The sequence below is a fragment of the Topomyia yanbarensis genome, chromosome 1, assembly GCF_030247195.1.
Source record: "Topomyia yanbarensis strain Yona2022 chromosome 1, ASM3024719v1, whole genome shotgun sequence".
NCBI lineage: Eukaryota > Metazoa > Arthropoda > Insecta > Diptera > Culicidae > Topomyia > Topomyia yanbarensis.
The window spans coordinates 175,069,331-175,094,003 of record NC_080670.1 but is presented as its reverse complement, the minus strand read 5'-3'; the positions used below and the strand labels follow the sequence as shown (position 1 = coordinate 175,094,003).

Genomic DNA, 24,673 nt, shown 5'->3' with positions numbered 1-24,673 from the left:
CTGTACTGTCACAGGTTTTGTTACTGTACATTTCTATTCGGGTTATTTTTTAGCTTTGTAAATACTTTAATTTACTGCTTAATTTTATAGCATTCATTTTTTGTTTTCAAGTTTATTTTTATGATAACAATACTTTTTCTCTCGATGCAATATTGCACCAAATTGGCTTATCATCCGGTTCTGAGATTCTCTCGTCTCGCACCCTTCTGATTTCAATCAAAACAAAAGCCGTGCCAAAGCAGAGCCGTCACGAGGGGTAAGAGGGGCGTTCATATTCAGTGTTTATGCCACCCTCATTCATATCAGTCGTATTTATCTCATCAGTTCTTTCACGATCGTCGCCTTAATCGGTTGGTCTGTAACTAAGATGTGGTTATTCAGTCGTCTTGTCCTTATCATTTTACCGGCTGCATTGCTATATGTCCTACATTGCATTGCTTGTGATGTGTCGGATACCGCATCCGACACGAACAAGGCTCGGTATGACCAGTTCAGGTTATATCGAGTGTTCCTGGAAAGCGAAGATCAGGTGGAGCTAATGCAACAGCTGGAAAACCGTAGCGATAGCTACACCTTCGTGGGTCACGCTCGTCACCCCAATCAGAATTTAACCATCATAGTCGCACCTCAAAAGATTGCAGAGATTACGGACCTAATGGAGCGGTATAGCATAAAAGGATCGGTGTTGGTAAGAATTTTTAAACATAGGTATAGAATCAAGTATTGAACCGGGCACATTTTTCCAGTTATACAACATTCAAGATTTAATCGACAAGGAAGAGCTCACGGTTATGCCCAAAGGAACGACCCCGAATCAGTTCGATTGGTCACACTACTTCCAGCTGGATACTATCCACAAGTGGTTAGATCTGCAGGCCTCCAAGTACCCGTTCGTTTCCACTCTACCGCTGCAGGCAAGCTACGAAGGAAACCTCATCAAAGGTGTCAAGTTATCTAAAAAGCCGGGAAACACTGCGGTGTTTGTGGAGTGTGGCATTCACGCTAGGGAATGGATATCGCCAGCGGTCTGTACCTACCTGTTGAATCAACTTTTAAGCTCGGAGGCCCCGTAGGTTCGTGATTTGGCGGAGAATTTCGATTGGTTCTTTTTCCCGGTTGTGAACCCTGATGGTTACAAGTACACCTTCGAATCGGATCGTCTATGGCGTAAGAACCGGGCACCTTACGGGATGTGCCGAGGAGTGGATTTGAATCGTAACTTCGAAAGTAACTGGAATGGAATCGGGGCTAGCTCGAATCCTTGCGCTTATGATTTCGCAGGAGCTTCCGGTGCGAGTGAGCCGGAAACGAAAGTTTTGCAACAGTTTGTCAAATCGAACGCTGAATCGAGTCGAATTAGGACGTACTTTTCCATGCACTCATACTCGCAGCTGATTATGTTTCCTTATGGTTATACCACCGAGAAGGTTCAAAACTACGAAGATCTGAAGATGATTGGCGAACGGGGTTCGGAAGCGATTAGAGGAACTCACGGAAAGAAGTATGTCTCCGGTGCAATGATTGAAACGATTTATCCTTCCTCCGGGGATAGTGTTGATTGGGCGTTCGCTGCTTGTGGCATTCCGATTGCGTTCACATTTGAGCTGCGCGGACCTCCGGAAAGTACGAATATGTTTATTCTTCCAGCCGAAGAGATTATTCCGACCGGCGAGGAGACGCTCGCAGCCTACGTTGCAATGCTGAATGCAGCGCGGGATTTGGGGTATTACTCCGGTTCAGGGAAGAAAGCGGAATTGTAAGTTGTGTTGAAAATCTGTTTTGTCACCTAAGTGGAATTTTCCTAATTTTGGGATGTGTGATAAGATTTATTGAGCGTCATTAAATATCGAAATCTTTTATTTAACTCTCGAGACATACTACTGATATGGTGGCAGTCACAAATCAAGAACGAAAAGTGAGCTTAAACCTTAAATAAGTAATAGATAATATAATATTACAAAACATAGTGATGTGTTCGTTTAAATACATCTCAGTACTGTTTCACCTTAATCGGTAATGGTTATGCATTCTTTAGTTTGCACTTGTCCAAACCTGCATTGTTCCAAAGAACAAAATCCCTATTACTGTTTGTTAGTGTTCGCTGATACCGCAGACCTTCCGAGATCTGCCGGATCACACGCTAGTGGAAGTTTCACATTTCTATCCTGACAATATTTACAATTCTTATCGGTTTTGTTCGGTACTGAGCCAATTATTGCGTCTCGGTCTTATCTTCCTCCACGCAGGTCGGATTGCTTTGCTGGCTAGCTCGTTTAATCTTTTCGCCACCGAGCATCCGTTGAATCTCCGGCAGGGTAATTCCTTTCGTTTCCGGTACCAGGAAGAACACGAATACCGTTCCCAGAAGCGAAAATCCGGTAAATAACCAGAACACTCCGGCATTGCCGAGATTGATGCGAAGCGTGTCAAAAATCTTGGTTACCAAAAACGCCAACAGCCAGTTGAATACTCCAGCGAGGGGACTAGCATAAGCTTTCACATTCGGGGCGAACAGTTCACCGACCATTAACCACGGAACGGGACCGAAACCAATGGAGAACATTGCGATGAAGAGGCAAACGGCCAGCACTGGCAGCCATCCGAGTTCCGTCACCTGACTGGGATCGTCTTCTTTCAACTGGAAATACACTGCAAGAAGAATCGTGGACACGGCCATGAAAAAGTCCGAGATGAGTAGTAGAATTCGACGACCAGTTTTGTCCACGATGAAGGTAGCAACCAGAGTGGCCGCAACTTGAATTGCTCCAACAATAATTGTTGCATCGGTCGCCGCTAAACCAGTGTTGGCGTCGTTGAAAATGGTTGTAGTGTAGAAGATAACGGCGTTAATGCCGGACAATTGTTGGAAAAACATCAATCCAAGAGCAATTATCAAAGCACGGATCGTGGCTTTCTGACGGAAGCCTTGAACGAATGTAATTTTTTCGGCCTTTAGTCGCGCATCATCCTCCTTCAGCTCTTCAATTTCGGCACTTTCGTCATAACGCTTGCCTCGAAGCCATTTAAGTGACTTTGACGCGTCATCGTACCGACATTTTTCGATCTAAAACGACACAATATTTATTCCGGTAACCTGAAAATAAATCAATAACTTACATAGTAATGCGGACTCTCGGGCATAAAGAAGAAAATCAATCCAAAAACCAGCGGAATAACACCGCAAATGATACTAAGCACCTGGACCTTAACGGCGGCACCTACTACGTACACGAACAGAATACCAATGGTAACCAGTAGCTGGAAAAATGTTCCCAACGTTCCCCGGATCGATGATTGCGCTATTTCGGCAGTGTACGTTGGAGCAGCAACACAGAACGCACCACCACCGACACCGAGGAAAAATCGGCCGGTCATCAACATTGCTACATTTTCAGCGAAAATGATCAGCAACCAACCGAGCAGCAGCGGTAGCACCATTGCCAACATGGCCCATTTGCGCCCGATCAGTTTCATCATGATACCGATGGGGAAACACATCAGTGCCGCACCAAGGTTGGCCATCGAACCGATCCAGGAAAATTCTTCGCTCGTGATGGGAAAGCCGTACTCCTTTTCTATCGTCAGTGGGATCTCCGCCGGGGAAGTCCATCCGAGAAATGTTCCGGCCGCTAGGGCACCGCCGGACGCTGCCAGCCCGGCGATGTACTGGGGCAACTTTCGACCGGATTCGCCGGCTACATTGTTCACCACGAAGCTACTCATCGTGTCGCGGGCCTGCGAAAATAAAAGAACAAATATTGTAACCAGAATTTCATCAATTATCGAGAAGAAGATACATTTTCTTGGCTAATTGCATTAGCATCTTCGGTAGCGCCGTATAACCGCGAGCCGGACGGAATAGCCGGAATCAAACGTGTGCGATCGTTTGATAAATCTACCATTTTGGTTCGTGTAAACACTTGGAACCGAAAAGTTTTACTGTTATTTATTACGACACGACGGTGAGATTAATTTGCAATTTTGGAGAAACAACTACAGGTGCACATGCTGCCCCGATGCGCAAGCGCTCGCGTAATGCGTATTGCGTTTGATTTACACGAAACATTTCGCTGCACACTAACAGAGTCTGTGATGACGAGTCGAGTGTAAACTGAATATTGGAACAATCATTTTTATATTTTGTTTTTGCTCTCTTTCTTTGTTGTCGGGGGTCGATAATCTTCAATGTTATGTATGTATTACAATGTTAAATGCATTCATAGCGTAGACACCATACTATATACTCCACTTGGAAGATGCATTATGAGAATTGTTGAGATTTTATTTTACCCCATTATACCCACATACGGTCACATACTGGGCTGGGACGTTGCATGGATTGGTGAATGAAACGAGAATATTGATTCACGAAGCTTTAGTGTCGGTTAAGCAGATTCAATCGATATCTCACTTCTCACGACCACAACTTTCACGCAATCAGGACGGTATTCAATAACTCAGGAAAAATGGGAATAATACATTATTTAGAAAAACATAATTGAATTGAATTAGTTAAGGTATATTTAGACTCCCAGTGAACGTTAATGCGAGTTCGGCTGTTTATTCACGCAATCAGGACGGTATTCATGCACGTGCTATGTACATCATGTACATTGACAAAACTAAGGTAATATGTAGCTGTATATTTCTGTTTGAAACTATAGCTCTGAACTGTTCTTAGTTTTTAATAGGTTTTCTGTTGACTGCAAGCTCAATTCTACTTAGTCACTATATAAAGACAGACTTAATTTTTTCCATCAACTCCAAATAGCGTTTCCCTGAAGCACCCACTGCACAGATTTGCATCTATTTTGACATAAATATGGAACTTTATGGATTTAAAAAATAACTAAAATATCTACAAGATTCTAATGGTAATTCTTCGGAAATAATTTTTTACTTTTATTTCGATTGCAACTAATTGTTCATATAACACATTAAAACTTAGTTAGATGATCAAATTGTGGTCCAGTTGAACGGCAACATCGATTAGGTAAACTTTTTTTTTTAATTTATATTTTTATTTATGTTTAAGCACAGAGAAGTTTAGGTTTACATTTTTATATAATATTACAGTCTAAGTGATTTGGCATGTGTTTTTCATCTTTGATGAGTCAATTAGGTTAACTAGTCGTCGACCCTTATAGACAAGTGGCCTGCATGGCCGTTTAGTAAGCACCATTTCTCCATATAGTCCATATCATCTTAAAGCACAGCAGAGTGGAGTCTTGAGGCAATTGAACGAAAGATTTTCAGATCATCAGCGTAGAGTAGTTTTACAAACTTGAAGCGGGTGCAGAGGTCGTTGATGAATAAGAGAAAGATAAGTGGACCTAAGTGACTTCCTTGAGACACACCGGTTGGCTTTTCGAACGTGCTTGAACGTCCGGTACCGATTCTAACGAAAGCCGAACGCTCGTCAAGTTCAAAGTAGCGGAACGTTTTTTTTACAAATCCGTGCTGACATTCGTCAATAACTCAAACTTTTCTAGAACATTATCTAGACAATTTAATATCGAGATTCCTCTGTAATTTTCGATATCGTGGATGTTTCCAGCCTTATGGATGGGAAATGCAGCAGCTTCTTTCCACACACTTGGGAAAACATTTTTCGAGATTGAGAGCTGGAAAATTATGCTTACTTGTGCAGAGAGAGTGCTGGCACAATGTTTTATAAACGCAGGAGGCAAGCAATCCGGACCAGTCCCTTGCAAACGGATCAACGCTGGTCGGAGCACTGAATATATCGGCATCTTTTAAGTTAGGACAAGGTAGGTTGATAGTATACGTTGGCAATATTTCAAGGTACTGTTGGGATGGATAGACAGGAGGGCTGGTAAATACATCTCGGAAGTGCTCTGCAAAAAGGTCCGCCGACTGTGAATTATTGTTTCGAAGATAGTTATTTCCTGGTATACCCCCGGAACGTTTTCTTGGTATAACGTCCAGCATGTCGAGGGACTATTTTTAAGGCTGCGTTGGACTTGATATTCAGATATTCACCAAATGCACTGTTACGGTCTGTTTCATATTGCAGTTCCGAAGAATAGTTTTGTTGTCGTCGGTCCTACGACGTAGGTATCGCTTTCGTTGTTTCCGGAGCACGTTTCGTAGACGACCAAGCTCGGGATTCCACCACGGAAACTCATATATTGACTCGTAGAATGCCGCAACTGCCTAATCTAAATCTTTTCTATCCAGCATATCACGCCAATTGACAGCACCAATGGCCATTGAGATTTCATCGAGGTTGCATCGAGTAAAGTCAAAGTTGAGATCGTCGTTGATTGTGTCAAAAGCATCGCTACCATCAAAACGCGTATCAAATCTTAGAACGAAGGGTTTATGGTGATGGTCTACCTTCAGTATAGATGTCGGAGGCTCAATCAGTTCGTTGACAAAGGCTAAATCAAGGGTCCGTTCATTCACATTGCTAAGATAGCAGATTTTATATAAAGCACCAGCGACCAGCGTTTCTGTGATAACCATCTCTTGTTCCGATGTTGCATTTTCAGGAATGTAGCACTTGAGATCGTCATCGAAAATCCACCGGAGATGAGGCTGATTGCAATCGCCTACGACAAGTACATTGTCTTGGTCTTCTCAAGAATATTCTGGACCGCAGAGGAGTGAAAGTTGTACTTGTCAAGATCGCTGTTTGGTCTCAGATAAATGCAGCAAACATGTAAAGATCGACCTCGCAGTGAAACGCGTACAACTTATGCCAAATGTCCATATCCAGGCAACTTTAGTACAGTCCCAGTTAGGCTTCGCTATAAGAACACCACCTTCGTGGCTTAGATGACTGGCAAAAGAGTCGCGATCGCATCGGTAGATTGCGTAGTTCGTCGATAGCTCAGCGTTTAATGTATTTCGGTGAGATCGATAATATTGTAGTCGCAGGAAGTGAGGGCAGGCAAGAAGGCCTGCGTTTTAGTTCTCATTTCGCGGATGTTCCGGTAGTAGACGGACAGGAAATCGTGTGCTGTATGCGATGATGTGTCGCCTGAGGAGGGAGTTCGGAAGACCCCCTCTCGACCTCCGAACGCAGGGCCGGGATAACTGAGCTTATCTAAACGCTTTCAGGCCTGCTCGGTTCCATTTGATGATGCTGAAACTATAGCTCAATACGAGAATTGGAAACGTGTTGAATTCTTTGATCTTATTCCCACGTTCCTGAAAGCCTTCAAGACAGAGTTCCCTTGACTTAAGAGCTCTGAGTTGAAGTTTGATGTCGATGTGGCGAAATGACAGGGAGCTGGTGACTTCCGAGATACTCAGCATTGACCTAGAGATCGACCATGTGGAAGGTACTATATCACGTCTTCTGGTGTACTCTCTCCATACATTACTCGGTAGTCATCCCAGTTTCGATTGATTGTCCTACTGAGAAGGTTCATCGCTAAACAAAACAAAAGCGGGCTGGAAAAATCATAATATACCCCTCATGATGCGTAGCAACATGTCCTCGCCTCTTTCTGAACTGCAGTATGATTGTCCACATCCACATCGCGTGTCGCAGAAATCTCACGACTACAAGATTTACTTAACCATCCGGAAGTCGCGTAATACACCCCCAATACCTTAATGAGGAACGAGTGTGGTATGGAGCCGTTTGCGAATCATGTAATCGTTGTAGGCCATATTACGATTCCGTTGGTTGTATACCGCTTGCCCAACAATGATTGCATCGATGATAGCTCGATCTTTACAGTCTTGGGTGTTTTTTCGTCCTTTCTGCTCCTCTGTCAGGGAGCCACGACGCAATGGCATCATACTTATGTGGTGGAGATGCCGTTCAGTATCTTGTTCAGACGTGATACGCTTGTTTTCCGTGGGGAAGAGAATTGCGGTAAGTGCGCAACGTCCTGTCTCAACATAAAGCCATCATGGAATGTACTACGGTCAGTTTCTGGGACCAAGAGCGTTAGGCACCCTCTGGTTCCGTGTGCCGCCCACTTTTTAATGTACTGCGTAGCCTAGTGTACATCATTGGCTTCAACGGTGACAGCTGGCTTCGCTAGGTTCGATGGTCGCAGCCACGTGGCGAGCACTGTTCTCCGATCTTATGCAATCTATTTATACGGTCAGCTTTCTAATAGCAGTGCATGGTGTTCGACTCTCCTACATCTGCCACCGAAAAGTTACTCGACTTACCCGGTATTGTTGGGGCAGGTCGCTACTGTAGCACAGAACACCATTAGTTGTAAATCTACCATCGTCTGAACTAGTACCAGAAACATTACCGGAACGTTGCCGTCAATAACCTAAAGTGCGTAGGTTAACTTGAAAGAATACTACAGCCTTGTGATCGCGGCATTGGGTCATTGTTGTGATACTGCGCAACCGCTTCACTCATATTGAAGACCATATCGCGTAGTAACAACGGATCAACGGTGGGTCGTCTGGCAGTGATGGGACTTTAGTTGCAGGTGTCTCCACTAGCGCTGAATCAGATCGAGTAAAAATAGTACACATGACTCGTCAATATTATCATCTCCGGCGTCCGCACGATCTGACGCTTTTGTGTTCCTTTCTAGTCATAGCACACACCACGGGTCAGTGTTAACTTCTCTGTGTTGTTTTTTTTATTAAGGTTTTAACCCCAAGGGCCATTCCATATTTCTGGATATAATATACAATTCCAGAAACAATAAATTATAGTTCATCAAAAATAATAGAAAAAATCATATTACTGCTGCCATCTATTCTGGGTGCACTGCTTCCTGCTTATCGTACTAATTTTCTTTTTTGGTCGTGAGCAATGGACAGGTACACCCTCTGCCGCTTGCTGATCATTCCGTTTGGCGTCCATGTCGTCGTCACAGGAGCTTTGATTTTCGCTGTTAGATGTTTGGTGCTTTTTGTGTTTTCGAGGGACTTTGGTATAGCCGTTTTTTTCTTGTTTATTTCTTCCCTAGATGTGTAAACTATTGAGATACCGTGGAATATTGTTTGTTTGGCATTTATTTTTTGGCCGGTTGTCCGTGGTGTATCAGCAGATGTCGAAGGTAGTTGGTTGTAGATGAGTTTTCTTAAGCTGTTTTGGCTCATGGCTTTCCGTAGTGTGCCGTTTGATTACAGAACTGGCACGTAGGTGTCTAACCAGGGTATGTGCAATGTTTGTATGTAGGTAACACCTTGAGAAGATCTGCCCTCGAAAGTCAAGGAAGACCCACCCGAACATCTTTGAAAATCCCAGGGAAAACGTTACTCCAAGTGTCGTTTGTGGCGGATTCCACTTTTCCATACTTCGACATGAATCTTTCAATATAATCCGTGCTAGTGCGCTGTGCCAAATCGTGTAGACGAATTTCTATCAGATCAAGGTCCAGGGATCTCGGTTATGACGGTTATGATATTCGACGTCGTATTCGACGACGCTGTTGTTCGCTACGACCGTGGGACAGTAATATTTCAGCACTGAGATGTCCGCTTTTCAATTTCCCGCTGGTTTCTTCTACCGGGTGATATTTTTATCATTTCAATATTAAATTAACATTTCACTGACTTTACACAATTTTACTTTCATACTTTGCATTTTGCGGTGAGAGCCGTAAAAGCAATTAATAAACAAAACAAACCGTATATATGTGCAAGATGGAGAGAAAGGTGGGAACATTTGACACTTTTGAGTGTATGTGTTATATTCTTGCAAAATTAAGCATGGCGGCCGGGGCCCTTGAACATCAACATCCGAACGAGCATCCTGATTCTTTGGCGCACGATGAAAGGTGAGAAAAAGCCGAGCTTCACTTCGGATCTATCGATTAGAATACTTATGGACACTTTTTACCTTGAAAAAAACCGATTAAATTAACTATTGCCGAACCGAAACGAAACTTATGGCAACAGAAGGGCCAGCTACGTCAACTGTTTGTGCTTTTCTTCTTCATATCCTCTTGTTTTTAGGCTTCATCAATGAAAAATGACAACCGCACTCACACACAGAAAAAAATGTGCACACCTGTATCCGTCTTGCTATATGTGGTCGAAAGTGGATTTGTTTATCAATAATAGGCTGGTGTCAAAGGACGATAAAGAAGGGTTGCATAATGTGCACACATATGAAAAAGGTGTACTGCACATATCATCGATTTTAGAATCCGAATCAATTTTTTTCAACGCAATGTATGTTTATAAAAACGCACTCACTTATTATGTTTACATTGGCTTTTAAATTAGGCTTCCAGTGACTTGATTGCCTCAAATTGGAGTAACACCATTATGAAATGTTGTCCTAGATTTGCTGCTAGGAGCAGGGTTGCCGCATCCACCGATTTTTCTATAATGTCGCAGCTATTTAAAAAAAATTGGCATCACGGATTCTTTTTCATTGATGACAGATTTTTGGCATTTTTATGAAAGTTTCAGATTCCCACAGACTTTTAGGAAAAAGGTTTATTTTTCACCGATTTTTTGGAAATTTTACAAAGATATTCACAGATTTTTCGTCTGTTTTAGGCATCGTGATGGTGAAAACATTTTTTAATCGAAACACAGATTTCAATGTGGCATGTCTGCCGAGCAGGTTTTTCGCTTTTCGCATCCTTATATCAGTTTTAGCTTCTTGCCGCCACTCTGCAATCAGCCTTACTCTTACTCCACACATGGGTTCACTCTCTTTCGCCAGCTCTGGACCACATCGAATTAGTAACGGTGACATTAGTGCACGTATCTGGTTCCTGTATACTTTGAAACATATACGACGATGAAAGGAAAGCAGTTTTCGATCTCTGATACATCTAATACTCCACCCCTCCTTTTCAAAAATATCTCAGAAAAAAACATATATTTCGACGTCTTTTGACAAATTTATATCTCGTTTGGTTTGAACAAATTATTAAGAATATATTGATAAAAATTGCCACTTCCAATCACCAAAGACAACGGTCACGTTACTCACTACTACTGCTTTCTGCTGCTGTCCACACCAGCACGAAAGCGGACGGAGAAAAACAGTTACTTTTATATTGACGAAATTGTTACTTCGACTCTTGCCGTGGCGAACTGTCGAGACGAGTGAGTCGCAGAAGTAAGAAGTAGTACTCCGGGAAAAATACGTTTGACTATTGACTTCGGGTATATTCGCATAATACCGAACATTCGTGATGTGGAACATTTGCTGAAGTTGAAAATGGAGCTTAGGCTTACAGAAGTCGCCTTTATTGAGTGCTACCATAATACTTTTTCCGGTTTTTATTTAGAATAGTTTTTTAAAACGACTCTTGCAGCAAAGAGCGCCCGTTTGATGCTTGAAATTTATATTCGATCGCTCTATTCTAATGTAGTGACAGCGGGTTTTACGAGACATGTTCTCACCTTGAAACCTTTATTTTCGGTCGGTATATAATTTGAATTTCTGTAAAAGTTTTATAACTTTTCCCAAAGAAGTTGGATTGATTTGTAGGCTTCGACAAAGCTGGAGACAATAAAATTATCCTTATTTTCACTTGCAGTGCACTGATGCATGCACATTGGTGGGCTTTCTTCGTGTAAGTTATCGAAATATCTCATACAAACCTCGAACATGTTGATACGGTGGCTAAACTTGTCCGATTTCGCTCAAATTTAGAGCAGGCACTCCTGGTGGGACTAGGAAACGACTCAGGGGTGGGCCGATTGGGTTTTATAAAAAATTGTTTTTTGGTCAATTCATTCAACAATCACGGAGAGCGACTAAAATGTTGCGACTGTTCGAATTTATAAGTCAATAAGTTGGGGTTTAAGTTTCGATTCCGTGGCTCAGTATGTGACAATCTCTCGTTAGTTTTTTGCTCGTTATGGAATAAAAAGAGAGATTATCAGAAATCAGAGACAAAAAAGTCAAATAATTAAAATCGTCTCGAAGGCGTCTCTTCTACTTTTTTTTATAAAGCGCGAACACGAAATTATTGCGACACATTCAACAGGGCATAACTTTTTTACCATTGGGTAAAAATCAACTAAATTTTGCACAATTTCTCATTGATGTGTATTGTTTATATGCTGTCAAACTCGAAGTCGTGTTTTTCGATTCAACGAAAATGGAGGTGAACCAACGCGAGTCGAGAGAACAAATTCTTTCCAAACACCTGGAATTTCCTTACCTGTCGCACCGGCAGTTGGGAAAAATGTTGAACATTCACCATTCAACCGTCTCCAGAGTGTTGAAGCGGTTTCAGGAGCGGTTGACGTTGGACCACGGCAAAGGAGCTGGAAGAAAACCGGGACCGGAGAACAAAAAGACGGAGGGAAAGGTGAAGCGGATGATTAAAGCAAATCCCAACGTCTCAAGCCGTGATTTGGCTAAAAAGATCGGCATGTCGCAGAGCTACGTCCAGAATGCAAAGAAGAGAGCTGGACTACATACATACAAGGTACAGAACTACCCAAACCGCGATGAGCGGCAACAATCGACGGCTAAAACTCGGGCACGGAAGCTCTACGAGAAGATGCTGACAAAATATGGCTGCTGTGTGATGGACGACGAAACGTATATAAAAGCCGATTTTAAGCAAATTCCGGGGTTGGAGTTTTTCACCGGCAAGAGCAAGTTCTATGTGGACGAAAAATTTAAGAAAAAGACAATGTCGAAGTTCGCCTCCAAATATCTCATTTGGCAGGCCATCTGCTCTTGCGGACTGAGGAGCGAGCCTTTCGTGACAAAGGGCGCAGTAAATGGCGAGATCTACAAATCTGAGTGCCTCGAGAAGCACCTTTTGCCGTTCTTGCAGCAGAACGACGAAGCTCCGCTATTTTGGCCAGATTTGGCATCATGCCACTATTCTAAAAGTGTCCTGGAGTGGTATGAGGCCAATTCTGTCCATTTTGTTCCAAAGGACATGAATCCGCCAAACTGTCCGGAGCTGCGCCCGGTGGAGTAGTACTGGACAATGATGAAGCGGGAACTTCGGAAGAGCAAGAAGACAGTCAAAGACGAGAAGGACATGTTAAGAAAATGGAAAAAAAACTGAGAAACTGGTACCGGACGACACTGTAAAGACTTTGATGGAGGGAATCAAGCGAAAATGCGTTCAATTTTACACTCAAGGCTCCATCGATTAACTTTTCTTTTGATTTTTGAAGTAAATATATGTATAAAACTACTCTAAAATTTTGGTTTGATTTTAAACATTATAAGAAAATTGGCATGACATTTTCGGTGTCGCAATAATTTCGTGTTCGCCCTTTATTTTGACATTTTTATTAATTTTCACGAAAATAAGGTGAGAAGGAAAAAATTCCCACGCTATTTGTGGAAGCGGAGAATTTTGCGACTCAACTTATCCCGGAAAAGTTACATAAGTTCCTTCTTGCGTGAGTGAGAATTACAATGCTTGAATAGTCCATTTCCATGAGCTTCATTTTTTGTGAAAATATGGTTGAGTTTAGTTGAATTTTGGGGTGTTTCAAAAAAAAAGTATTTACAGAATATGAGTCGCATTTTAGCCCCAGATCACTGCGTATAGAGGGGGCCAATTTTACGACGGAGAAAGATAGAAATGACTCCAAACAAATTGCATTGGATTGATTTGCATTCTGATCTAGTTCGGACTGCTATGGTTTGCGCAGAGCAAAATAAAAATATAGAGCAATGTTCATTTTGGTTACTTGTATATGGTGTGAATGAAAACCAACTATGAATTCTATTGTTGCAGTGAAAATCATATGGAAAAAACTAAGTTTGAAGTTACATAGTGATTGTTAATTCTAATTGTTGTTCGTGAGGTGAGACATTGGGTTAAAGTTGAAAATGGAAGTCATCACTTTTATCCAGTTCTCTCATACAAGGAATGCAATAACGATAATGTTCATGCTCATGCATATGTATCCAGATCGCGTCACCGAGTATGACGATGTGACAATGTGATGAGACACTGAAGTGTGCTCAATGTTGTTCTTGTAGTGAACATGCTGAATGCAAGACCAACACCTTTCCAGTTTACCCCATGAACTCAAAAACAAACTTCTGTACCTATTAATACCTGATCACTCGATGAGTAAATTCCGTAAGTGTTAAACTATGTTACTGCAATTAAAATCAAAATTATACGATCAGCCAAACTATATTATGTCCCACAGTGAAAACACTGGATGTAAAACCTGCCGGAGCTGACTGTTTTCCGTATGCAAAATTAACCATGATATTGTCGAGTACGTAACTTTTCGTGCGCATTATTCATGTTTCTTGATATTAATGATCAAACACGGAGCGTGCAACTTCCACCAATCTGCTCAAGGCTAGATCGATCTAATTTGATTCCTGAGAATGGTTCGAATAATCGAAATTAGTGAATTTTGTTACATTTTCTGTTCTATTCCAGTTTACAAAGATTGCTCAACCACGCGATCCATGTCTATTTAGGGACGTCTGCCCCTAACACCTCCAAATCAACAGCCAACGTCACTGGCGAAAAAGCAAATGATGATGAAAGTTCGTGGGAATCGACTATTGATTCACCACTACGTCCTGTTAGGCCCCGTGCAAATTATCTCAAATATCACTTCATTAAAAATTCCATAAATTCTTCAAAGGAAGTTGGATTGATTTGCCCTCTTCGACAAAGTTGAAAACAATAAAAAAAAATTTTTTATTTTCACTTGCTGTGATAAACTGATAAATACAGTACCACCTTGCGGTGAAAATGCAAGTTAGTGGGCTTTCTCCATGTAAATTGTCGCAAAATCTCCTGCAACCTGCGAACACGTTGGTCCGGTTGTTAGAATTGTCTGATTTAGCTCAAATTTGAATTAGACACTCCTGGCGGGGCTAGAAATCGACGCCGATTAAGTTTTCTAAAAATTCGTTTTTTTGGTTAGTCCAAAAATAATCACGGAGGGCGACTAAAATGTTGCAACTGGTTGAATCTATAAGTCAATAAGTTGGGATTTATGTTTCAATTCCATGTGATCAGTATGTGACAGCGCCTCTTCTTTTTTATATACATTTAACACGAGTGAAAAAATAAAATAAAACGACATTTTCACTATCTGTACGACTTGGATGGTATCGATGCAACTACTTTAAATTACACCTACATCAATTTATTTTTTTAAGAGCTCAAATAGTAATCGAAAGTAAAAAAATATCCCTAAACTTTCTATGATAATGGTAAATTATCAAAAAATGAATTTTGACTTATAATATACCAGAAAAAAATTATGGCGCTCAGTTCGGTTGGCTTAACGCAGGTCATATGAAAATATATGTGCTAAATACATGCGTACAACTGCCATACAAATTGGGTTTTCGTCCGAAAAATTCATGAGATTTGACAGTAAGTCTACTGTGTTGCAATAATTTTGTGTTCACTTTGAAACAAGGATAGGCTCCCCTACCAACCATTACAAATCTACTCCTTCAAGCACTCTACAAACTCCAATAAGTGCTGCACAGCAGCTTAAGGTCGGAATTATTTTCCAAACTCGAGAGATTTTCAAACAGCGTAAGCAACTTTTCCCCCATAGTAATAACACAGAAAAGCACACAAATAATGAGTTCTTCATGTTCCCTTGGATAGAAAAAAAACCTGCTTCACCGTAGACGGGAAACTTGTTTTCGGCCAACACAATTTCCCTTTCAAATCTGCATTAGTGGGGTTTTTCACGATTCATTGCCTACGACTAAAACTGCAGCCCTATCGAGCATGGAAACTTGCACATTTTCACTTCTGATGATTTTCTTCGAGTGCATACTAGCCAACCAATAAAAACAAATATGAAAAAATAATATGAAAATTTCACTTCAAAAGGCAATCTATCACCGTCAGCTTTCCGCGCGCTCGCCTATGGATAATGTTTCCTACGCTTTAAGCTAGTAATTTTCGCGCATTCCGTCACGCAATCTTTATCCAACGGGGATGCCTCCACCTACCCTTTTCCAACAGGATTGCACCATTTCGACTTCCAAATCACCAAACTGAGAACAGCAAACAAAAAACACAAACACACAAAAAAGTTCGTTTTCCCGAAAGTCACGTTCGCACGACAAAACAACCGGAAACCCGGAAAACGTCTAATCGACCTCTCAACAAACAAACAAGGGTACTCTCCACGCACCACCAACGGACTGAGTAGAATAGCTGAAGATCTTTACCGCAGCGCGACCGTTCAGGGACTGATCGGTTGGACGTGCGAGGTGCTTGCGAAAAGCGCGCAAAATTGGTTATTTACAACAACAAAGCAATGCAATGCACCTCACCGCGGCGACCGATGGATTACCACCTCAACAGTGGCGAGCGGGTGGTTTGCGTGCCGTCGACGTCGTTCGCCGCCACCCTCGATGCCACAAGCACAAGTTGTTTGTGGTGGAAAGCTACTTGTTTAGTTTGTTGCACATCGTCGTTGGGTACTCGTGCGGTGTACGGTATGAGTGTATGACTTAGGTTGAAGATCTGCAAAACATCAGTGGCATCGATGACACTGGATGGTGGTTGCAGTTTGGGGGCTTGGCGCGCAACACTGCTTTACCCGACCGTTGTTGGTGCTCGGGTAAACTCCCAAGTCGAGAATTTGCTACCTGCCTAACTGGGTGGATGGGAATCCCAGGCCGGGGGTATCGCCAGCTTGGGCCATTCTACATCGTATTTTCCTGGTTTGCGAGCTCAACTCGTTCGGCGAGTCATTTAGTTGGTATGTTTAGCTGATGTTATCGTTCTTGGATAAGCTCAGGTTTCTCGAACAAAATGATTTGGATAGGTGTAATCGAATCGATTGTTTACATCTGAAGATATTACGATAGTACAGTCACTCAAGAAATCGAGCCATAAGAACGAATGGGCCAATCATTAGATAACATTTGTAATATTAAGATACTCATGAACATTATATGTTTGCATAAAAATCATATGAATCGAATGTTTGTTTCTTTTCTATACATCATTGAGTAAATTCTTATGAATTGCATTATACCTTTTGCTCAAGTTTCTGATTAGGTTGAACAATTATGGCACTTTTGCTACACACACTTTGCGGTCGGTGCGCAAGAGTGCGGTACATGTTTTCGCTTCTCTATGATATGGCGTACGCCAAAAAACATCTTGAACATTTAAGAAGTTTAGCGCGAAGAAGAATCACAGGTTGAAACCAGCGTTGGTTGAGGATCCCACTCCGGCGAATGCTAAGTGGAATTTCAAAAAAAAAAAAAGATGGGTGGGTAATGTCAGAGACATAACCGAAGTGGAGTAAAAACACTTAGGCTGTTAGTTCCATTGTTGCAATTTTTACTATCTTCTTACTTATGTATGATTGTAAACACAAATCTTTCTCCCAAAGGCGAAAATTTTTGGTGAAACCACTCTTTGTATGTGAAGGGCACAAATTGATGTCATAAAATAAGTCAGAATAAGTGCAATTTCCAAGCAAGCCAAGAACAAGACAGCCTATGTAAAAAACAAAGGGGTGCAATGCTGTTACTCTACCAAAGGCACCATACGACCACGCTACGGCTCGTCAGTCCCGTTCAAATGTATTCACAAAAAATAGTATTATTTTCAAATATAAAACGGATAAAACAGTAAATGACGACTGCTCTTGAGTTGCACGACACAAACATTTCAACTGAAAAGACATCAAATTAAAAAATGGCGAAAATTATTAAAAAACTTTATCGCTCGTTTTCTCAGTTTCAAAGAAACATAAATAGGTTAGATCACATTCAATGGCAATAAAGTAGGCCACCTCTTTAAATGTGTAGCAAATTTTGTGGAGTAAGCTAGATCGATTATCATCGAGGTGATAACAACATGCCGAACAGTAAGAATTAAATTCTCCTCGGTGCCGGGAGAAGTTTGGCACAAATACAAAGTTACCGGTGCCCAACCTAATCAGTACTGCACTAAGTTGAATCTATGGTTGAAATGTTAAACCACTTAAGATTTTTGTGTTGATGGAAGCGCTAGAAACTCCTAGTTTGATCGAATTTCTGAGACCAGAGGCTGTTTGCTTCGGCTTTACGTCAGCTCTATTTCGCTATGTTACATTTGACGGTTTCTCAAGAGAAAAATTTCAGCCTCTAGTTTTTAGGAGCAGTTAGAGATGTTCTCGCAAGCAAGCATGGGAAAAATTGCATCGTGAATTGATCGTTCGCGCTTCGGAAGCAAGCTTTCTTCAGTTGTGATGCATTCTGTTAGCTTCGAAAATGATACCTAGCAACCTGTCGTTACGGACACATGCGATTCAAAGCTATAACAACCAACGAAGAAGCACATCAGTTGTGTTTTAATTCTTTCCTTCCCCAACGCGGATGGCTTCGTTCGCGAAGCTCTTCTCGAGCGGTTCGCGGTTTGCATAGAATTTTCATTATACAGGTTTAATTCATTTTCATATTCGCAGAATATAATTAATACTTGGAAAACCATATACCATTTTAAAACTAGCTGATAATCAATGGTTTTAAAAATTTGCAACAATGCACTGCTAACAAATAGGCCGCAAGGAACTTCAGTAGATCAAATTGCTAGTAGTGTATCACACAACTACCCATAACGCGATCTGTCAGCAAAAAATCCAGTGCAAAAATAGGTACTATGTTTTAATCATGCATGAAGAAACCTTTGTGAGCTTCGCGAAGCTACGTGACAAACATTCACAAGCGAAGAATTGACGCTGCTCTTAAATTGTTTAAGCTTCACTTTTGATTCGCAGTTTGCCCATCTAGTGATCTGCTCTGAAGTTATTAGACTTCTCCCTTCGTGCGTTGATTATGGTTAATTAGTGAGCACAAAATTTTGACTACTTTGTGATCCACAGTTAGCAACAGTCGAGCGAGTGAACGAATTTTCCCATGCCTGCTCGCAAGGCGATCATCAGAGCCGCACTCTTCTTTTAAAAGAACGCTTCAGATTCCCCAGGCGCAGTTTGTTCGCAGGACATGGTAACAGATCATGTTGATTCTTTCCACAATAGGCACACTTTTCAGCATTTCTAATGCAAGAGTCATTCTAATCTTTTTCTGCGCGCTTGACACATCGGGAGCTTATTGTTACAATTGTCCACTTGTTTGTGTTTAGTGCAATGCAAGATGAGTGGTACAGTCGTGATTCGCTAGTTGGACACTTTTTAACTGGACTGCTTTTTACTTGGACCTCCGCTAGTTGGACCAATGTTCAACAAAAAAGCATCTGAACGTCAAAATCTCATGTCAAATTTACTTTGACAATCCATCTAACAATCTTTTATACTACCAATGTCTTCTTTGGAGAGTTTTTGATATTTGTCAGTAGGTCCAATTAGCGAATCAAATTCATTAGTTGGACAGAGGCTGTGGCCCAACCAGCGAATCACGACTGTACACATAGTGGAACAGGCAGATACGAACCTTCTCGAAGAAATCGTAATTAGGCACAACATTTCCAACCGTCGTTTCCAAGGTTCCGTCCTGTGCGATGGCTATTTAAAATCAACACTCACCCTCTTGAAACAGCGAAAACAAGTGAGTGAACTACCGTCGATCTCAACTTTGTGAGCGGGTATGTAGACGCGGTAGCCCTTCGTAAAAGCCTTACTGCCAGCAACACCATTTGCTTGCTTAAGACAGGTCGAACTTTCGAGATATCTGTCACGGCTGAATATTTCTGCGTTAGGTCTTTCCAAAGTATTTAGAATACTTGGCGGTTTATCTTTGATCTGAAAGAATATCACGTATGGTTCGTCTAAGTTCAATATGTATAATTTTATAAGGGAAATCGAAGTCTTGGATGACGCATCTTGTTCGAAATCTATGTTCTACCGTTCGAATTAATTAGAAGAGTTTATTTATGTACGGACTTCGAGTCCGGCGCAAACTGAAAACGTAAAGAATAGAAATTACGGGAGATATAATTAATTTAAAAACAAGTTTGAGGATAGCAAAGCAAAATATCTTCACTCGTTATATGGTTAGAAGACTCCGATTTTCTAATCCACTGGCACGAAAAATGTGAAAAACCTATATAAGCAACAGACATAAAAGCATTTTTGCTTCACTCGCACATGCAAAAACCCATCGGTGGGTAAAGTCTGGGACAGGAAGATCGTGATGGCACTTGAATTGGTAATTCAAATCTATTGATATACTTCGTAAAGGGTGAATTATTACGATACTTTCGAACTTACGTAACTTTTTTCATACTTGGCCGAACTAAACCAAAATTTGCCCAGCTTCGATTTAGAGTGTATTGTTTACATTTGCTAAGTTTTTCAGTTGTCAGTGAGAATCCGGTCGATATGGAAGAAAATCAACAATCCACCAACTATAGACGGCGCCGGTGGTTGAGTGGTATGCGTGATTGCCACTCAACATAGTCGGTTTGGGTTCAATCCCAGCCGAGGTCGTTGAGATTTCCTAAGGTAAAAACCTGTGGTCAGGTAGTCCATTGGAAAGGAGGTAAAGCCGCGTTGGTCCTGGTCCATGTGTTGATGGGACGATATATAGGGTACAGATGGTGGCATCTGTGATGGGCACTCAGTGCGGACAGCGACCGATGGAAATAAACAAACAAAAACCAGGGAGAACAAAACTGAGATTTCGTCAAGGGTGCTGCCAGAAGACCACGCTACTGCTCTGGCTATGCAGAGCCTGGCGGCAGTCATGGGAGTAATACATCCGAAGAATACGAGCTGACATGTAACGCTGCAGCTCCTATGCCAACGACGTCTGAACACAAACTAACGAATTTTTCCTCTGCTACATTTTTATGCGTATGTCCTAGTTCATTGGATGACAAAGGAGCAGTCCTATAAACGATCGCTGCTTGGTTGAATTTTACAGACCAATCGTTGCGCAGATATGGTCTGCTTTAAGGGGTTACATATATAAAAAAAAATAGATTTTTTCTTATTATTTTACCTGAAAGTACAATTCCTTGAGAATATTTTCCCAAATTTTTATACAGATCCGAGTAATAGATCGAAAGTTACAGCGCTTCCAAGTGCACTTCGTCTACCAAGAGCAGTGGTAACTTGAAATTTCAAACTCCATTATCTCGAAATGTCCAAAAATGGGTTTTTCCGTGTTCACGATTGCCGAAAAACCACTCAACCGATTTTCTTCAATTTTTTTTTCAATTGATCGTAATAAATTTTTCTCGTACCTTAACGATTCCTTTTTTATGCATAAATTTTTGTTTTGTGGGTGAAATTTTTTAATACAATTTTTAGAGTTTAAAATAGCGATTTTTTAGGAAAAACGTTCCCGAATGCGGAATAAATTAACATTTACTCAACTAATTGTTAAGGTATGAGGTATACTCATATACTAATGGAATTTGGTTGATGGTTGATCCATTGGTCTTCAATTGTGATCACCGCAAACCTCTTAAATAAAAAAGGGTTTCGGGGAAAAAGCCATAGCCATCTGCCAATTCTCAATATATTTTTATAAACTTATGCTTGTTTATTTCACTGAAAAATATACTACCAAAATACTAAAAGTTTGATATAATGAAATCATTGATTTATGCCTTTACGTTAATTCAAACTTTCTTGACATTTTTCGCACAAAAAGGTATGTAACCCCTTAACAAAATCCATTATTTCCGTAGTGTTTAGTAATTGTACATTCTACGGAATTAGTTGCAAAATTGTTGTGCACATATCCAATCAGATAGCGCGAAAATCATTTTTTAAATAAGGTTTCACGTTGGAAAAATCGGGTGAAATTCCGGCCGAAAATTTTGAAACGGGGCTACATTATTAAAACATTAGAAGTATTCTACTTCATAAGAAGCTATAAAAGGTTTTCAGTTTTGTCTTTAATTTAGCCTTCTAGCTTTCTTATGACACTTGTGTCTGTTTTTTTAAACAAAACATGGAGTATCCCACATAACCATCTTAAAACAAATTATAGTAGAATTTAACGGAAGGCATTTGTTTCAAGAGGGTTAACTTTTCTTTGACCAATTCCAGTTCGATTTGCTTGGGGTCGGACCTTTTTTCGGATATCTTCTTGGTATTGCATCTATCCTAGAAATTAGATCTCACCATAAAAGACGACTCAAAACTGTTGGGTAATGGGAGTGGTGTGGTGAGGTAGGGCAGAGTAGCAATTTCTTCCTAACAAAATATATTCTTTTCACGCTTTAGAGGAATTCCACGAAGATCCGTCCGAAAATCTTTAAAATCGTGACCGACCATCTTAGATTCCGATGAAGCTTTACACGTTCTACCGGCATGGAAGACTAAACTTTCTTCACAGTGAATAAGATTATTTTAACTCAAGAACAATTATTTAAAACGGCGTAAAAGTTTCTACATGCAGTATTTTCGAAAAAAAAAAAATTTCTGAATTTTTTTATAACAAAACTTTTTGAGAACGAGTTACAAGGAATGAATATATGCACTGAAAAATCTTGTGTCATTTTTCATAAAAATATAAATTTATATTAAAAATTTAAAAGGCGAAAAACCCATTATTTTAAATTTTGTTTACAAAAACCTAAAGAGAAAAGAAACATTTTGAATGTGATTACATGATAGAGAACTTATCGGTAAAAAAGTTTTTCTAACAATAACATATACCATAAGGTTAAAACCTCTATAATAAAAAAATATAATTCGCATAATTAGGCCTTTTTTAAAAGTTATTCGTGTTACCCAATCATCATAAAATGTCAATAATCTAATGTTTATCGTTTTAAAGTCGTAAAAGAAATTTTTTCAGTGTATCTGGATCATGGAGAAGCTTTCAATAAAAAAGTTTTCCTAACAACAATTTTTGACATATTTTTATAATCGTACCGAGTGTAGACGCAAAAAATGTTATATTGATACATAGCCTCTTTGATCACTTTCACTTCCAGACTGTTTGCAGAATCTCTGGCGGAGAAGCAATTGGCCTACTCTTTTCGTCGTTCGCCTTCGGCATTCAATTTCTGCTCGATCCAGACTTCCTGGCTGTTGACAACCGATTTACGAACACTTTTATCTCTTGATTTGGCCACATTCAATAGTTTCGCCAACTTAGCGTGCGAGTAGTTTGGATTTTCGCGATGATCGAACGAAATTTTGCTCTATTTCTCCGCTTGCTTCGATGCCATTTTCACAACTGAAGAGCAAAAATAAAAATCACTTTAAAAAGTTCATAGAAAAACAGCTTAAACACCCTTTTTACCAAAATTAATCGTCTTGCGATGGTGGCTAGGCACCCCAGTTAATGTTCCCGCGCTCTGAACAAGCGCTTTGGTTAGAACTACAGACACTTTATACACAGACTTGCGGAGACAAAAACAGGAAAACTAGTAACCATGAATGAAAACTGGCATCACGGTAGGTCCCATAAGATTTGCATGGGCTTCCTCCTATGCTTCCCCTCACAAAACCCTGTAGTTAGAATAACTGCGGTCAGAACAAACGACCCTATGAACATAACTTGCCCAACCCTTTTAGTAACACTAACAATCCTACTAGCTTATAAAACCAGCACCTTAATACGGTATCACTAGACCAAGGAACTTCATACACGCAGAAAAATTAAGCATATTTAAACCAAATATATGTGTTATTGTATCCTATCATTTATTGTTTATTTCTTCAAACAACAAACTTATTGGTCTGAAAATATTTTTTTTATTGCAACAACAATACATTCTTGCTTTCAATCAAAACATTTTTAATTTCAGTAATTTTGTTTTAATTTCAATAAAATATTTAGTAAAAAATGGAACAATATTTTTTTATTGAAGCAATAAATAAATTTTGTTGAATTCAATAAATATATTTATTGTCTCTCGACCAATAATTTTATTTATTGAATTTAATCCATATTTTTATTGAACCTGCAAACCTTTTTTTCTGCGTGTATCATTTTGATACCACTTCAATTAATTTTAGAATCCCAAAAAAATCAAGTTTGATCACCTTGCAGAAAATCTGCAGCTTTGACCATGAAACGAAAAGACAATGAACTGACAAATATTCAAACAAGATTACCTGATGCCAGACCAAAATCTAGCTGGCAATATATTTTCAGTATTAGATAAATGTTATCAATCCTCTCGGTGACATCCGCTTGGATCGATTTAACATCATTCGGTGAATGTCAAGCGCGGAAACTCTAAAGACTGAGGTGTGGAATGCGAAAATTATCAGGCCGCTGAGGTCGACCAGGCATAGTCAGGTGTGCGAATCGATTTTTCAAACTCACGATTGGTGTGGGAAGATCGCCGGAATGCAACAAGATTTTGTGCTAGGATTCCACTGACAATCGGCTACTTTGTACACGGAGATCATGATTTAGGTAGCGATTACCTATTTTTATGTCTTTGTCTACAATTGCTGAAAATTTTTAAGTGCTCAGTATTGAAAATATGTAATTGAAGTAATTAATAAAAGTATTGAAAAATACTTATGTTGTACTTAATTGGAATCATGCCCCTACCCAATGTAATTAATGCCATTATGGAATGAGCGATAAGCTCACAATTTCCCGTCACAGTAAATTTTGATAGTTGGCTTTTACGCCTTAATCCTTGCCTTAATTCCAAACGAAGCGTTGGATCCCATTGGAAAATAATACATTAATGAATTATAGGCTCTAATCGTGCCATTATAGTCACATACTGTTTTAGTCTTTCCATCCCAATTGAAATTTAAATGAATTTTGCGTTGCGTGTAAAACGTCAAATCTCTATAAGAAACCTACACGCCACCGATAAACTACCTAAAATTGAGTACTTTTGACTCAATCTCGAGGTATCGTGCAGGAAGGTGAAAT

General features: G+C 40.3%; 1 protein-coding gene and 1 pseudogene across 3 annotated transcripts in view; one reads left to right on the top strand and one right to left on the bottom strand.

The window, feature by feature from the left end:
- Window positions 1-277: 277 nt before the first annotated feature.
- On the top strand, window positions 278-1,966 carry LOC131681908 (zinc carboxypeptidase-like; annotated as a pseudogene).
- Window positions 1,840-24,673, bottom strand: part of LOC131681885 (facilitated trehalose transporter Tret1) — a 67,197-nt gene continuing 44,363 nt past the window's right edge. Inside the window, exons 1-3 of one of the 3 annotated variants that reach the window (XM_058962992.1) lie at window positions 15,857-16,101; window positions 3,118-3,735; window positions 1,840-3,064 (exon numbers count right to left, since the gene is read on the bottom strand). In XM_058962992.1, coding sequence (XP_058818975.1) covers window positions 2,213-3,064; window positions 3,118-3,735; window positions 15,857-15,880 — 1,494 coding nt within the window. In that variant the 5' untranslated portion in view covers window positions 15,881-16,101 and the 3' untranslated portion in view covers window positions 1,840-2,212. Of the gene's footprint in view, window positions 3,065-3,117; window positions 3,736-3,797; window positions 4,100-15,856; window positions 16,102-24,673 lie in introns of those variants that run through there. The other 2 variants (XM_058962983.1, XM_058962999.1) reach the window with 2 other exon arrangements.